This window comes from Prionailurus viverrinus, chromosome A2 (genome assembly GCF_022837055.1).
Source record: "Prionailurus viverrinus isolate Anna chromosome A2, UM_Priviv_1.0, whole genome shotgun sequence".
Lineage (NCBI taxonomy): Eukaryota > Metazoa > Chordata > Mammalia > Carnivora > Felidae > Prionailurus > Prionailurus viverrinus.
Window position 1 is genome coordinate 153,069,839 of NC_062562.1, and position 14,901 is coordinate 153,084,739.

Below are 14,901 nucleotides of genomic sequence, written 5' to 3' on the forward strand. Positions count from 1 at the left end.
TTACATCTACTTTCACTATGAATTTCAATTTGCAGATTTGCTGATAAAAGTTCTCTTCCCAATGTTAACCCTGCTAAGCAGAATATTCATACTTTTCTCTCCTTTTAAATGAAGGCAATACTTCTCAAACTAGGATATACATGGGAACTTGAAAATAAGGGAAGTCCCAGGCAAAACAACACACTACTTTTAGATGGGGGATTATGTAATTTACCTGGTAAAAATTAAAATATTATTTTCTACTGAAACCAGCACTGACATATTATGGATCCTAGAGCAAAGGTCACTTGACTTTGTAAAATAAAACAATAAACTTAAAAAACAAAATCTGTGTTTGTGGCAGTCAGCCTCAGGCACTGTCCCCAAGGCCTCAATGGAGTGAGTTTGTTCTCCTTCAGAATAGGAGTGTTTCCAAGTCTGAAAACCCGAAACTATACACAGCTATAACATTTTGGAATAAATAATTTTATCAGGATAATGTATGTACATATAAAGAACCTGAAGGAATGAAACATCAGGCACACATTGGCTAGTTGCTATTGTACTGAAGAGCACAGCTTGTAGATCCTATTGTCAGCCACCAAGACACTAGGAATCTCAAGAAAATCAAAGATAGTTATTTAGATTTCCTTCCATCAGCAAGTTTCCTTTTACGACCTCTAATCTTTCAAGTAGATCAATTACAAGGCTTAACGACACTGAAAAATGTGCAGTCTTCAACCAGCAATGTAACACATAAGAACCAAAGAGTAATATATTTATCAAGGCAAAAGTCTTTAAGAAGTACTACACTTCTCTTGTGATGTTTCATTGTTTTTAATCATAAATCTGGAACTGAGATGATGAATATCACGACCATTTCAGCCTGTGGGATATGGTATGATGCTTTGCAAGACATCTTAGAAGAACGCATTTTCGGGGCGCCTGGGTGGCACAGTCGGTTAAGCGTCCGACTTCAGCCAGGTCACAATCTCGCGGGCCGTGAGTTCGAGCCCCGCGTCAGGCTCTGGGCTGATGGCTCAGAGCCTGGAGCCTGTTTCCGATTCTGTGTCTCCCTCTCTCTCTGCCCCTCCCCCGTTCATGCTCTGTCTCTCTCTGTCCTAAAAATAAATAAACGTTGAAGAACGCATTTTCTTGGCAACCTTCATGAAATGCTCTAAACCTGCAAGCTCATCCTAATACTATATCTTTTTATTTGAATAATACTATCCTGACTCTATTTTTAAAGCCTCTATGCAGTATTTTGTTTTCTTTTCATCTCATGGCTTTAATTCAATAGCATCCATGGCTTTCCTACTTGGCCCTTCTTAGAATGTCTGTATCATTTCCTTCCTAGGAGGAGGGTAGGAGATCCATAGATTGTCCAGTTTAGATAAAATTTTTCTTAAAGACAGATTAAATGAATACTGGGGACCCATCTGCATGGGTCCATTACTTTTTGGAGAGAATCACTCATAAATAAATGTCAATTTCCCTTCCCAGTATCCCCAATCTATACACCCTCTACTTAGCATTTCTAAACCATCACCTGATAGAGGCTAGGTCAAGGAAAGAGGTTACCACATAGAGATGAAGTTGGAATAAACATACAGGACAGGTATAAGAACTTAGTCTGAATAGACACTAAAGCAGAGATCCATATTCTGAAAATACTGAGCAATAGAATATTTCTATAATTGTGGATGGGGTAGGGAAAATCTGAAATACTCATGCCAACTCATAGACCTGGACAGAAGATCCAGGGCCCCTTTATTTCCTGCTTGCTAACACGGAATGATAATAGAAAGCAAACGAGGTGGTAAGGTGAGCCAGAAGCTATGCGACCTCTACAGTCCACTTGGTGTACTTCAGGAAGGCAGCCCATGTCCACATATTGAAAGCAACTCTCTCTACGAGTATTTTATCAATGTTCCTTTTTCTGTCTGCCTTCTCTCTTTACCCTCCAGCTTTAGACAGGAGGACCACAGCAAAAATACCACTTTCAATAAGCAAAGGTGACCATCCATCCTACTCAGGAAGAGGAAGAGAAAATAGAGGACTCTGGTTTGTAGCTATTTATGTCAATTCTGAATGTTCTTCCCCTCTCCCTTTCATCATTCTACTTTTATTTCTCTTTCCTCCTCACGACAGCGCTGATCCTTCCCAGGGCTTATCTCATCCACCTTTCTCACATTTTGGTAGAATCCCATCTTTCTTTGACACAGCCTCTCATCATGTGCTAATTAATGCTGTTGTTCCTAGTACAGAGCATCAGCAACATTCAGGCTTGGGCAAAGTTCCCTGGGCTGGGTGCTGTTCCCTGACTAAACTATCACTGCTATATGTCGGTTAACAAACTCCCAAGAAGTAGCCCAAATGGAAGCTGGTTTCCCAGCTGGACATCCCTTCCAGACACATTTCAAGAGTCTACACCACTGCTGCAGAAACTCTGTTTTATTTTTCCTTTGTTTTACCTTAAAGTCATGAGGATACACAAATTCAATTTATTTCCTGAAACTGTTGGTAGACAAAGAATTTTCATTTAAGTAAACAAAGGGATGATTTAATGTGATTTGAAAGCATGGCTATAGATTATCATCTCTGGCAACGGCTTTTTTCCCTTGAGCTTCCCTCAAGGATATGCACTGCCTAGAGGACTATTATGTCTAGCCTAGGACATCATTTTGAGATTTTGAGGGAGAAATAGTGAGATCACAGATCTAGGTGACCACTCCATGGCCATTATTCTAGCACCAAAGCATCCCTAACTAGGTAAAACAGAACTGAAATCCCTTGGCACTGAGAATTTCCATCAACCATACAATCCTCTCTCTGTTTGCTTTTCTTTCCTCTAATTATGAATATTGCTATGAAGACAATGAACAAAGCACATACAGTAAAAAAGAGCTACAGAGAACGAGAGCCAGAGAGATGAAAGTTACAGCAACCATACAAAGTGGCATTGAGATGAGAAAGACAAATACATTCTCTATTCAAGTGGTCACAAACCCATTCAGGGAATGCCAAATAGCCTCAAAGGTAACATTCACCACAGAGCGAAGGGCTGAGGAAAGAGCAAACTCCAAGGAAGTAGAGAGAGATGGATAATTGTGTGGAGGTAAAGAAATAAGACCCAGAACTTAAATAATAAAGGCTGTTTGGTAAATTCTCCATTTGATGTAAATTTCCTTAATTCCCTTCAGGCTCCTTATTTCTTATTCTTTGAGACTCTCCTGCTCAACTATATACCTGATGATCCCCACATGAGCAATTCTTAAAATCTCTTCTGATTTTTTTTAAGCTCCTGTATTTAGTTGGCTTTTTTTTTTTTTTTTAATACCACTGTTTCACCACTGGCTTGTACAATTCGATTTCTCTTATCCACCCTCCACAATCAGTTTGCTGAGCAGGAAGCCCCTAAGTACCCTTTGAGCTTGAAATTGTACTGCCACCTCATGTTCATCCCTAAGAACTGCAACAAAATGATGGGAAAGGTGTTTTTGAAATCCACTGGTAAAGATGAGGGTGAATGGGCAAAAGTGGGCAGTGGACAAAGGGAAGAAACAGATGAAAGAGGTAGTGTTGACAAAACCAATACTGACCAAGTTCATTCAACATGAAAACTTAACTACCGCACTTTTACCTAAACTATGAACATGCCTAGGAAGCATGTCAGTGTTTTGAAAACATGAAACTAATTGTGTAATAGACATAGTGCAGCCGTGCAGTTACAAAAGAGGTGATACTTCACGTTAGAAAATAGTTTTTGCAATATAGTTGCCTGCTTAATTCCTAAAAAAGGTGGAGGGGGGGAATAAAGGAATAGAAAAGGCGTGTTACTCTGAACTCAAACCAAGGGAGATACACCTGCAGAGAGCCAATAGGGAGTATCAGCAGGGAGAGACCATTAGCATGCCGCTGGCTCTTAAAGCTTAGTGACTTGGGAAATGCTGACCAACAGGTCCTGTTGAGGCATGATCAACCAGGAGTTTTGTGAATGTGGACTTTTTTTTTTTTTTAAGCATAAATTGAAATGAAGTTCTGGGCTCAGAAGGCAAATCACGTGAGTGCTACATTTAGTGGTAACGCAAGAAACTTACAGAAAAGGCCATCACACATATTACAATACTTAGGATACGCAATATCTACCTTGTGGGGCCATGGTAATTAAGCAAAGGCTTACCCACAACTAATTTTACTTTCATTAAATAAGGACTTCTGGGGGTGTCTGGGTGGTTCAGTTGGTTAAGCATCTAACTCCTGATTTTGGCTCAGGTCATGATCCCACAGTTTGTGAGTTCGAGCCCCATGGTGTTCTCTGCACTGACAGTGCAGAGCCTGCTTGGGATGCTCTCTCTCTCTCTCTCTCTCTCTCTCTCTCTCTCTCAAATCACTAAACTTTAAAAAAATATAAGAACTTCTGAATCCAGCTTTAGAAAATGGAAGAGGAAAAAAAAGAGGTGAGGTTTGGACAGTGCTTTGGCACTTCTCCTGAAGATAACTACAATACATTCCAGAAATTTTCCTATCAACATCTCCCATTTCACCCCCTTCTCAGAAAAGGGGATTCATGTTCAAGACACTGGCATGGGAGACAGAATCTGAAAAGTGTCTGTCTCCTCCCCACGCTTCTGTGTCCAAGGGCAGGACAGTTTCTGAGTAATATATTAGAAACAACACAAAATCATAAATGACCTCTATGAGAAAATGATAAATTAACACAAATATATTACAGTAATAATGAGAACAAGAAGTGAAAGTGGGCTCCCCAGACTCTATCTTGGAAAATAAATAATTCCATGTGTGAATATCAACCACTGCTATAAACTTAACTCCATTTCAGGAAGTGGAGATACAGAACTTACAACATTTTATCCCACTTTTAAGGAGACTCCAAGGGGTTTATGGAGTAAGACTAACATCAAAGAGAGAATTGGAGAAAATTGTGAGGCAATTTTTGTTGTTAGTGTTCTTATGCTTGATGATTAGCACAAGAGCCGGAGAAGTTAGGAAAAGGGAAAATGTGGTCGCCGTCTCCCTGGATTCCAAGCAAGCAGTTTCTCTACCTTGGAGAGATTTTTCTTGTGCTGGTCTCCTCAGGATGGTGGGTTCAGGGGTCCCCAGAGGTTCCCGAGAGAAGTTCCACCCCCTACACCTACCCTCGCATTTCTAAAGGCAATAAAGAAGTCCCTTCCCACCCTGACCCCATGACTGACCCCACCCTGAACCTGACCCTGACCCCACCCTGACCCCACGCCTGCACATACCGAGCAATTACTAGTATCAATATCCCCCCAGCATGAGATTCATGGGCAAATATTTTTGGAAGGATTTCAAATTTATCACCCATACTTTAAACCAGTTTAATCAAATTACTCATCTAAGGCAGAGGCACTGAGAAAAGAAGCGTTTGGGTGGCAGTTTGAGAAAGGTGCAAAAGGATGAACAGGCTATTTTGGAAGTCAGTTGAAACCTTAAAACAGACTCTTGAACACCGAATGCCCGGGACTTAGAGAAGCAGGACCGATGGGAGGAGTAGCGGAAAGGCAGGACTGGAGACTCAGGCAGACGGCCCTGCTCTCCGCAGCACCCCTTCACCTGTGTTCCCTGAGGGCTTCCCCCTCTGTGCGCAGGTGAGGAGGAGGGAATGAGGCGGCAGGGCCTGAGCTAATTCCTCCAGGACCTTCCGAGGATTGGGTGGGGAGGAGGGCCACCTTTGAAGGGTGAGTCCCAGGACCCATGGTCAGGAAAAAGGACTTAGATGCAGAAATATTTCATGTCACAGGGAGGTGTACCAACACCATATTCAGGAAAAACTATGGCCTCTTCTCTCTACTCTGACTGTTCAAATTAGAAACATTCAGCCCAGATCCTGTGAGTCACCCTTACTTATTAAACGAGAATCTGTGGGAAAGAGAAGCTGCGTCCCGTCTTCCCTCCTCTTGCCAAAGCCTGCTACAGACGCCCGAGGACCTAGCTCATGTCCCAAGGAACAAGAGCCCCACAGAGTGGGACCCTCTCGGGAGGACATGACAGAAGACCCAGCTCTGGACTTTGCACTCTTTCAGGAAGGAAGGAAAGATCATTGATCTCTCAGTCCCCAGACACTGCACAATTGCATAACAGTCCAAACATTTTCCCAGCAGGCTCTGGGAGATGATTCTTATCGCTCTTGACGAAACTTTAATCCTGATGCTTAGAAAAACTGGGCCTTCAAGGACAGATGTGCCATCATTTTGTAGGACTAACATCTAACAGCCCCTACACCCTTTTTGCTTTTTGTTTTTATAGCTTGGATCCATTCAACATACCCTAAAACCCTGTACCAAACTGATGAGATTTCAATGGCAAGCCCTAAAAGAAGATCCAGGGACCGGTTCAGACAAGAGAGGACCAACTGTGCAAAAGTGCAAGGCACAGCGAGCCAGCCACCTGCACGTGCTACTCCCAGGGTACACAAGACAGGAACACGAAGCGATCTCCGGTGCACTCAAGGCTCTACTTGTGGCATAGCCCCCGAAAACAAGAAAAATTCCCACTCCTCTAGTGGCTTAACAACCCCTGCCCTCACTTCTGAGCACAGAGGGAGATAGGGTTATTTTCCCAGTTTCAGAATGGCACCTAAGCACTTTGGTCATGAGAGACTCCGTTCCCCTGGCCTAGCTTTCCTTAATGCCCTAAAGCAGAGTGTGTTGTTAGAACGAAAGAGAAAAATCTCCTTTGTTTCATTTTTCAAGAAGACTCTGATAATTTCCTGAGAGGCCCTTTCTACTGTTCCCCGCTTGTTAAAGGAACTCAAGAAAATTGCTTTTCTTCTGCACATATTGCCTCCCTATTCCTGCATGCTCTGGCTTTGTCTTGTCTCTTTGGGTTGGAAATCCTTGGGAAATCCCAGAATTCTCTTCCATTCATGACATTTCAACAGTTGATGGTTTCCCACTTGCCAACTTTCTTCCCCTCCATCCAAAGAATATCCGAAACCTCTTCAAGCACTCAACTTTTCTGGTATAACCCCAAAGATCCAGAGATCAGACATGGGGGACATGCTGGCCTCCCAATGCACAGAGTTCTAGATAGGATCCCTCCTCTCCATCCCCTGCCCCCCATCTCACCTTTGTGCTCATCCACAGTGCCTACAATTCTCTATGTTCACCATCATTGCCTTTCTCACTTGTAGAAAAGTAACCTCTGAGTCAGCGATTCAATACGTCTTTATTATTTTAACGTCGATCCCTTGGGTCAAACATTTGTGTTAAAGCTTGAAATATATAAACCGATTCCACCGCCTACCAAAAATGTTTGACCTTTAATGTATCATTTTCTTACAACTGTTATGTGATTAAAACCGGGTCTGCTGCAGTATTATAAATAGATATCTCTACTTAGGTTTGATAGAGCGCCTTCTCTCTAACGTCCCACATTCATCCATTCATTCCACAAGCCTGCCTCACTGGATGCCTGCTGTCTCCGGCATGGTGCAAAGTGCTGTAGACACAGAGCGAGCAGTACAGTTTGTTCATCCAAGGAACTCACATGCTTTACAAAAGGATCTGATCAACTTCCCCTCATGCACCATGTCCCTCAAGCGTGAGGAGGTAAAGCCACCACTTCTTTAACAAATGACAAGAGAGAGCCACTTCAAGGAGCATTTCTCCATGCTGCTATCACTGGTCGAACTTCAACTCAAAATGGAAGGGTAGAGTTTCTTGGCACCATTTTAAATAGAGTGGTGTTTAATATTAGAGCTTGTTTACCTCAGCAAGTTTTTTTTTTTTCTGTAGAAAAACAACATCGTAATGTCGGTTAAAATAAAGTCTTGACGTAGAAAGGATTCTATTCTGGTTCTGCCACTAAGTGAACTTGAAAATGGAACTCCCTGTCTGACAAAAGATTTAGGGACTCCATATGCATAACTGTTTCAGGAGTAATTCTAGAAAGAACAGAGCAAAACTTCTCATTAAATGTTTTGCACACACTGAGGAACAGAGTACTATGTACGTGGCTAGACTGGGAGGTTAACAACTGGAGGTAAGGCAGGGAGAAAAAGAAGAAAGGAAGATACACGTCAGATAAACCGTAGTTTTTCCAGCTTCAGTGATTAGGCAGGGAGAACAAGATTCAGACCAGCCAAAGGTAAGTGGGATGGGAATCAACAATCTTAGTGAAACAGATGCAAGGGACTGTGCCTCCATCCAGACAGCATTGATTTCATCCTAAGATAGATTCCAGCCAAACCCACATCCCACTAAGAAGATTAATTTTCTCCACCTTATCTGATCGTGATGCTGAAAGAATATTTCCACAACCCAATCACTGCCCAATGGTCTGTCCTCCTGTTGAGAACTTGGAGCTGTGACAATAAGCACAATTATCCTTTTTATTAGAGTCAGGCCATCACCTATTGTTCCCCAGGAAACTGGGTAAAGGAAATAGTTGAGGACCAGAGGGGAATGAAGCTCTTACTCCTATGTTCAGCCAAGAACTTCTGAGTTTCTGGAAGGGGGAGGTTTCAGGGTTATCTTCTTGATATGGTGGTTCAGAATTTCAGACTACATGAAAAAGCCAATTTTTAAAGTATTAATAGGTGTTTTAGATATCCCCAAATAACTTGCCAGTTGTACAAAATTCTTTAAGCACACATTGGGTAGAGTGATGCTAAACTCTCACCGAGTACATTCAGTTATTTGAGGAGCACCTCGGGTTATATAATGATGAAAAGCAGATACTTATCTGCTCATGTACAAAGGTTGAAGAAAATAAGCATGGGGCACTCTAAAAAAAGCGTCTGGCCTTTGAGACTACCATTTTAATTATTTAAATATTCATTCTTTTCCTATAGAAATAAAAAGATGAAATCTGGAGGAAGCGGCAAATTCTATTCCTCTTGTTTCCAGAACACTTCATGCCTATCTCCATACAGCACTTAGCAGAGGGAACCATAATAATCGGTTTGTGTAATACTTCCCCTTTGAATATAAGCTCTTCAAGGCAATAATAATTGTGAATTTAGTTCTACATCTTCAGTGCCTACGTGTGTATGAGTGTGTGTATATATACATATACTGTATATACAGTTTCTATCTACAAGGTGCTCAATATTTATTTGCTCAATAAATGAATGACTAACTAAATGGCCCTGCCTGTTTCTTAGAATCCCAAGTAATCAGACCAGATACATCACAGTTCAATGTTTGATAACATTATCTCTTGTTAGAGACAGAAATATACTGCCCATCATAAAAATCCAGTCGCCCAGCTTAACTGATCAGGTGACAGATACCTGCCTAGACACAGATGACCGGATTGAATGTCTGCCTTGAGATGGTTCACTACACTGTTTCCCCCTTGTCTTAGCCCTGTGGCAAGATATTCTATTTTTGCCTTTATCTTAGTTCTTTCAGATTTAGGATTTGGAGATACTAAGAAAAAGTGCATTTCTTGCAGTCAGTTTGAGGGGTTTCACATAAACCAAAGTAAATAAATGAACTAAAAAAAAGAATATTCTTTTTTTTAGTTCATTTATTTATTTTGAGAGAGAGTGTGTGTGCAAGTGGGCGAGGGGTAGAGAGAGAAAGGGAGAGAACCCAATGTGGGGTTGACCCCACCAATCGTGAGTTCATGACCTGAGCCAAAATCGAGGGTGCTCAACCGACTAAGCCACCCAGTGCCCCGAGAAGAGATTATTCTTATTCAGAAATTAAATTCCTCCCAAGTCCTTTACCTGTTTTACCTTAACCTGTCTGACTCAGGTTAAGTCTGTCCTTCTCAAAAAATAACTTGTTGAGAATATACTAGAGTTTTCATTCAGTGCTTTTTTTTTTTTTCTTTTTTCTTTTCTTTTTTTTTTTTTTTTCTTTTTGAAGTATCATAGATCCTGGAGTCGGGAAAAGTCTTCCTTAGGACTGAGATTTTGTTTGCTAAAATTTCAGTTAAATTCTTTCCTTACAAATCTGCCAAAATGAAAAATAGCCTTGTCACTAGTTGTGGTGGTATAATTAATGATAAGAGCAAAAGTATTTCCAGGATCATGTTATTTTAAGTAGAGCTTTCTTAGACACTGAAAACATTTTTTGAACTTAAAGACAAATTCATTGCAGTTCAAGAAATAATAATGTGGTCAACCACCTCTCACTAATTTATCTCAAAATTGGTTCTTAAAGATTGTTTTTGACTATGTTCATAGGTTTTGAAGACCCTATATGTGTTGTACATACTTGTTTGTAATTATAGTCTCTCCTAAGGGACCTGTGTATAAGTGGACAACACACACACACACACACACACACACACACACACACACACACACACCTTCTTTAAAAATGTATAAGGTGTTTCTTAATGGAATTATAATATAAATGTAACCAGTTCCAGTAATAATAAAAATCTAGTTCATTCTATTTGTCCATTCCATCTCACTCTCCCTGAAGTAGGAGGGAGGTTGATGGATCTTAGAAACCAAAGTTAAAACTACGAGACAACTCTAAGGAGATCCCGGGGGGTGGGTCATTTGGAGGGTGGAGGGGAGAGGGTCACCTTGAGCAGGTGCAGACTGGGTGTCCCTGAGGAAGAATGAGCTGAGAAAACATATAGTTACATTCCTTCCAGTTTCCCATATTTATTATTTTTAAAGTCAGTCTTCTCAGAATTTTGTCTCTTCTCTACCTTTTTAAAGAATCGATATTATAACATTTTAGTCTTGGTTAATCATTTCTTTGTTTCATTCTCCTTGTCATTCATTTTTGTCTTTATTATTATTCTTCCCCCTTGTTTCTTTGTTTTCTATTCTGGGATTCAGTTTATCAAACTGAATGCTTTATTTGTATGAATCATTTTTTCCTTCGATAAGTGAATTTAGAGTCATAAATCACTCTGTGACTAAGGCTTTAGTTGTTTCTGCAAACTCTTGATAGTATTTTCAGTTCTAAGCATTTAAAATTTCCCTTTTGATTTATTTATATAGTGGGTTTTTTAATATTGTGAACACGATGTTAAATTTGGACTTTTCCTAGCTCCGAGCTGACTGGGGCTTCAAAACTGAAAGCAACAGATGTCAGTTGTACCCAAAATATTACAATAATTCCTCAGGACTTTTTTTACATACTTATTTTTAATATTCCTCATGGAAACATCAAGCCAAGCTGAAACTGCATATACACATACACCCTGCCACACAGGACACATGCTGCAGGATATTCACTGCATTGTTTAAATAATAAAATATTAGAAATCACTACCAAAATGGAGAAATAAGTTATGGGATATTCATGATGCAGTATTCTATATTAAATAAAGTTAATCAAAAACCACATGTATCAATATGAACAAAGTTTAAAAATAGGACATTGAATGAAATGGCAAGTGTGAAAAGTGTATGCATTGTAAAATACAGGTAATGAAAAGTGAAAAGATAATACAAACAAAGAAGTCCATAAAACAATATATTCCTTGATGCTACTGTATATTGTTTGTGGGCTGAAAGACCTAATGAAAATAATAACATACAACAACATAACATTTCAGGCTCTTTGGCACATGAGTACCTTTCATATAATTTTTATACTTATTTAGATTGAGGCAAATGTAATATATATTTAATTATTTTTTAAATGTAAGTCTGTCATTTTTTAAAATTGCAATCTTTTTTAAAAGCAATAAAACAGGGGCACCTGGGTGGCTCAGTCGGTTAAGCATCTGACCTTGGCTCAGGTCAGGATCTCACCGCTCACAAATTCGAGCCCCATGTTGAGCTGACAGCTCAGAGTCTGAAACCTGCATCCAATTCTGTGTTTCTGTCTCTCTCTGCCCCTCCCCTGCTTGTGCTCTGTTTCTCTCTCTCTCAAAAAGAAATTAATAAACATTTAAAAAAAATTTTTAAAGAATCTCCTTATATTAAATAAATAAATAAATAAATAAATAAATAAATGCAATAAAATTGCTTTAAAATTCATTCTCAACCATATTTACTTCTGGGTTAATTTGAGCTAAATACATATAATAATATAAATATATATATAATAATACATATAAAGTGAAAACTCTAAAAAGGGAGACTATTTGCCTATGTATATTTGCATATGTAGAGACCAAAATAAACTTTTCTTGGGCCACGGGGCTCTGGGCGCAATGCCTCTGCACCAGCCCTTGGGGAAGATAGTATAGTATGGTCAGAAAAAGCATGAAGTCAGAAGTCTAGCCAACCTGACTTAAACCACAATTTCCATTCAATTTCCACACTCAAAGGCCTGAGCCACCCAGGTGCCCCACCAAGATGAATCTTTTAATCTCCTTAAGCCTCAGTTTACTTATCTGTTAAGCAATGGCAAGATGTAAAAGGCATTAGAAGAACTAAAGACAGGGGTCCCCAGGTGACTCGGACCTTGAGCATCTGACTCCTGATTTGGGCTCAGGTCATGATCTCAGGGTTCGTGAGCTAGAACCCCGCATTGGGCTCTACACTGACAACATAGAGCCTGCTTGGGATTCTCTCTCTACCTCTGTCTGTCCCTCCCCAACACTCTCTCTCTCTGTCTTTCAAAATAAATAACTAAACTTTTAAAAAAAAGAATTGAAGATAATTTAGCTGTGGCACAAAGCAAGAGGAAGACATTCTATCAATACCAACTGTTACTAACATGGTATATAATATCTATGTATTATATAATTGAATTATTCTGTAACTGCAATTATACTTCTTTGCATCAGAGATGATCTATGAAGGAAATAAAGAGATGTTCTTCCTAAGGAATTAATGGACATAAGAATAACAAAAAATTTAAAGAATGAATAGGCAAAATCGGGTCAGGTACAGGATTTACCTTTTTTTAGTGATTTAAAACAACCATTTTTGTTATGCTCCTATATTCTCTGAGTCAGAGATGCACAGGGAACCCAGGAGTGATAACTTGTGTCTGCTCCATGTCTGGAGGTTCAGTTAGACAGACTCAAAGGCTAGGGGTGAGTGTTTGAATATGGCTTTGCTTTCCGGGTGATTCGGCAGAAAAAAAAAATTTACAGTTAGCTGCTCTCGTGCACTGGAGAGCTCAGGCCACATAAACGACCAGAACAAATGGCAGCAGCCAAGTGAAGATCAATAAAAAAATTAAGAGAAATCTCTGAAAGGATACTATAACCCGAATAACGAATAAGAGTTGACTTTTGTACAGGGCTTTAAGAACTTGGCTATTATATAAAGTGGTACGTTTATTTTTGATTTGGGAAGAACATTTACTACCTTAGGAACAATCACTTCACATATCGAGATACATAGTTTAATATATTCCATACAGAAAAATCAGGGTATAGGAAACCAGAGTGAGAGTGAGTATATACTCTACTTTTTTGGAAACAGCCTGTATATAAGAACAACTACGATATTCATCTGGTTTGTCGAGGCATAGTTTCTATTTCTGTGGTTAAATAACCTCTAATTTTCAAATAAATCTGCCTGCAGCTACATGGCCACGTTTTTCGCCATCAATGGATAGCTGACTCATTGTGGTTCGCAAGCCTCAATTCCATATAAAAAAGAAATGGAAAAATATGATGAGTTGTAAGCAATTAAAATGCGATCAAAACCTAACTATATGGTTTGATTAAAAAGGAAAATCAGTAATGATTCATGTTTTCCTTTCTGCTCTTCACACAACAAAAGAGGTAGTACAGAGAAGCAATGAAAACGGAGTCGCCTTTTTCCCCTGGGATGTCTGAGTAGAACCTTCACCAGTGAAGTAATTAGTTCCAGATTTCTCACTTTTTTCCCCCTGTGTCATACCAAAATGGTTGCGGTCTTCCCTCAGAAACAATCCCTCTTCACTGAACCCTAGGCTTCTAAGAATCTTACTCTCTTTACTTGGTAAAAATGTTTGTAAGACTACATGGTAACACGGCCATTCTCCCTATTCAATTAGGATCTTGGATAGGATTGGAAACCGGCCTAATCATGAATTGCAGCAAATTCGCATAACCCGTGAGGTGGGATGACTGTCCTGAGGCGTGAAAGACTGTGTCCATTAATCTCTTCCTGCAAGGAGGTAAGACAGGGAGAAAAGGCTCCCCAGACATAAATGTGCCAACACTGTCGCAAAACTCCAACAGTCACCCTCCTTTCTGGCCGTGATGAGACCCCAGAAGAAAGCACACCTACCACTCTCATCTATGAACAAATGCTGCATCGTTTGCCCAGAGACTCTGAAACCACAACCTTGAGCAGCTCCACGCTGGCCAACACAACCACCTGGCTATGCTACACAGAGCACACCTCCAGAGGCTCAGGACTGGAGACAAACGAATGGCGTCATCACAGCAAGTGGAACCGTTTACACAAATGAAGAACGTATACACCACTTCCAATCTGCTCATGATCTCTCTCATGCATGTCTTCGTGATGTGCAAACACAGGAACACCTAGTACACCCCGGACTGCAGTAAAGCAAACACTGGTGAGGTTCAGAGTACTTATAGACACACGTGCCAGGTCTCAGTGTGGCTCAGGAGCTACAGAAACGGGAAGCGAAGCTCCATCGGGAGCTTGGGGGTGGGACAAGTCAGCAAAGTGACTAAAGGTGGGAGCACAGGTTGGCACAGGGGACAGGAGAAGCACCAAGGAAAAGAGAACCATTGCCACTGTTGAGACAGCCAGTAATCCCTCCCAGCCATCACAGGGGCGCGCAGGGAAAGAAAGGAGAGCCCTTACTGTAGCACGCGGGAGTGGCTGAGGTCCCTCAAATCTGAGTCTTCATAATGCGGAGTTATCATTCCCAGCCCGCTGTCGCTCAGCATGCGTTTCCGAAGGGCAGGGTTCCACCAGTCTGCCACTCTGGGGGGAAGAAGGGCACCAGGCATTTAGGCACTCAAACTCAAACTCAGCCACAGGATTCGCTCTGCTCTTCCTCAAGAGGATTCTCCTCTCAACAGGAGATGGGA

At 40.6% G+C, this 14,901-nt stretch overlaps 1 protein-coding gene across 3 annotated transcripts in view; it reads right to left on the minus strand.

Moving 5' to 3' along the window:
- The window catches only part of DGKI (diacylglycerol kinase iota), a 455,508-nt gene that overhangs the window by 68,932 nt on the left and 371,675 nt on the right, over positions 1-14,901 (minus strand). For all 3 annotated transcript variants that reach the window (XM_047850207.1, XM_047850206.1, XM_047850208.1), the window contains one exon: positions 14,672-14,794. In XM_047850207.1, coding sequence (XP_047706163.1) covers positions 14,672-14,794 — 123 coding nt within the window. The remainder of the gene's footprint in view (positions 1-14,671; positions 14,795-14,901) is intronic.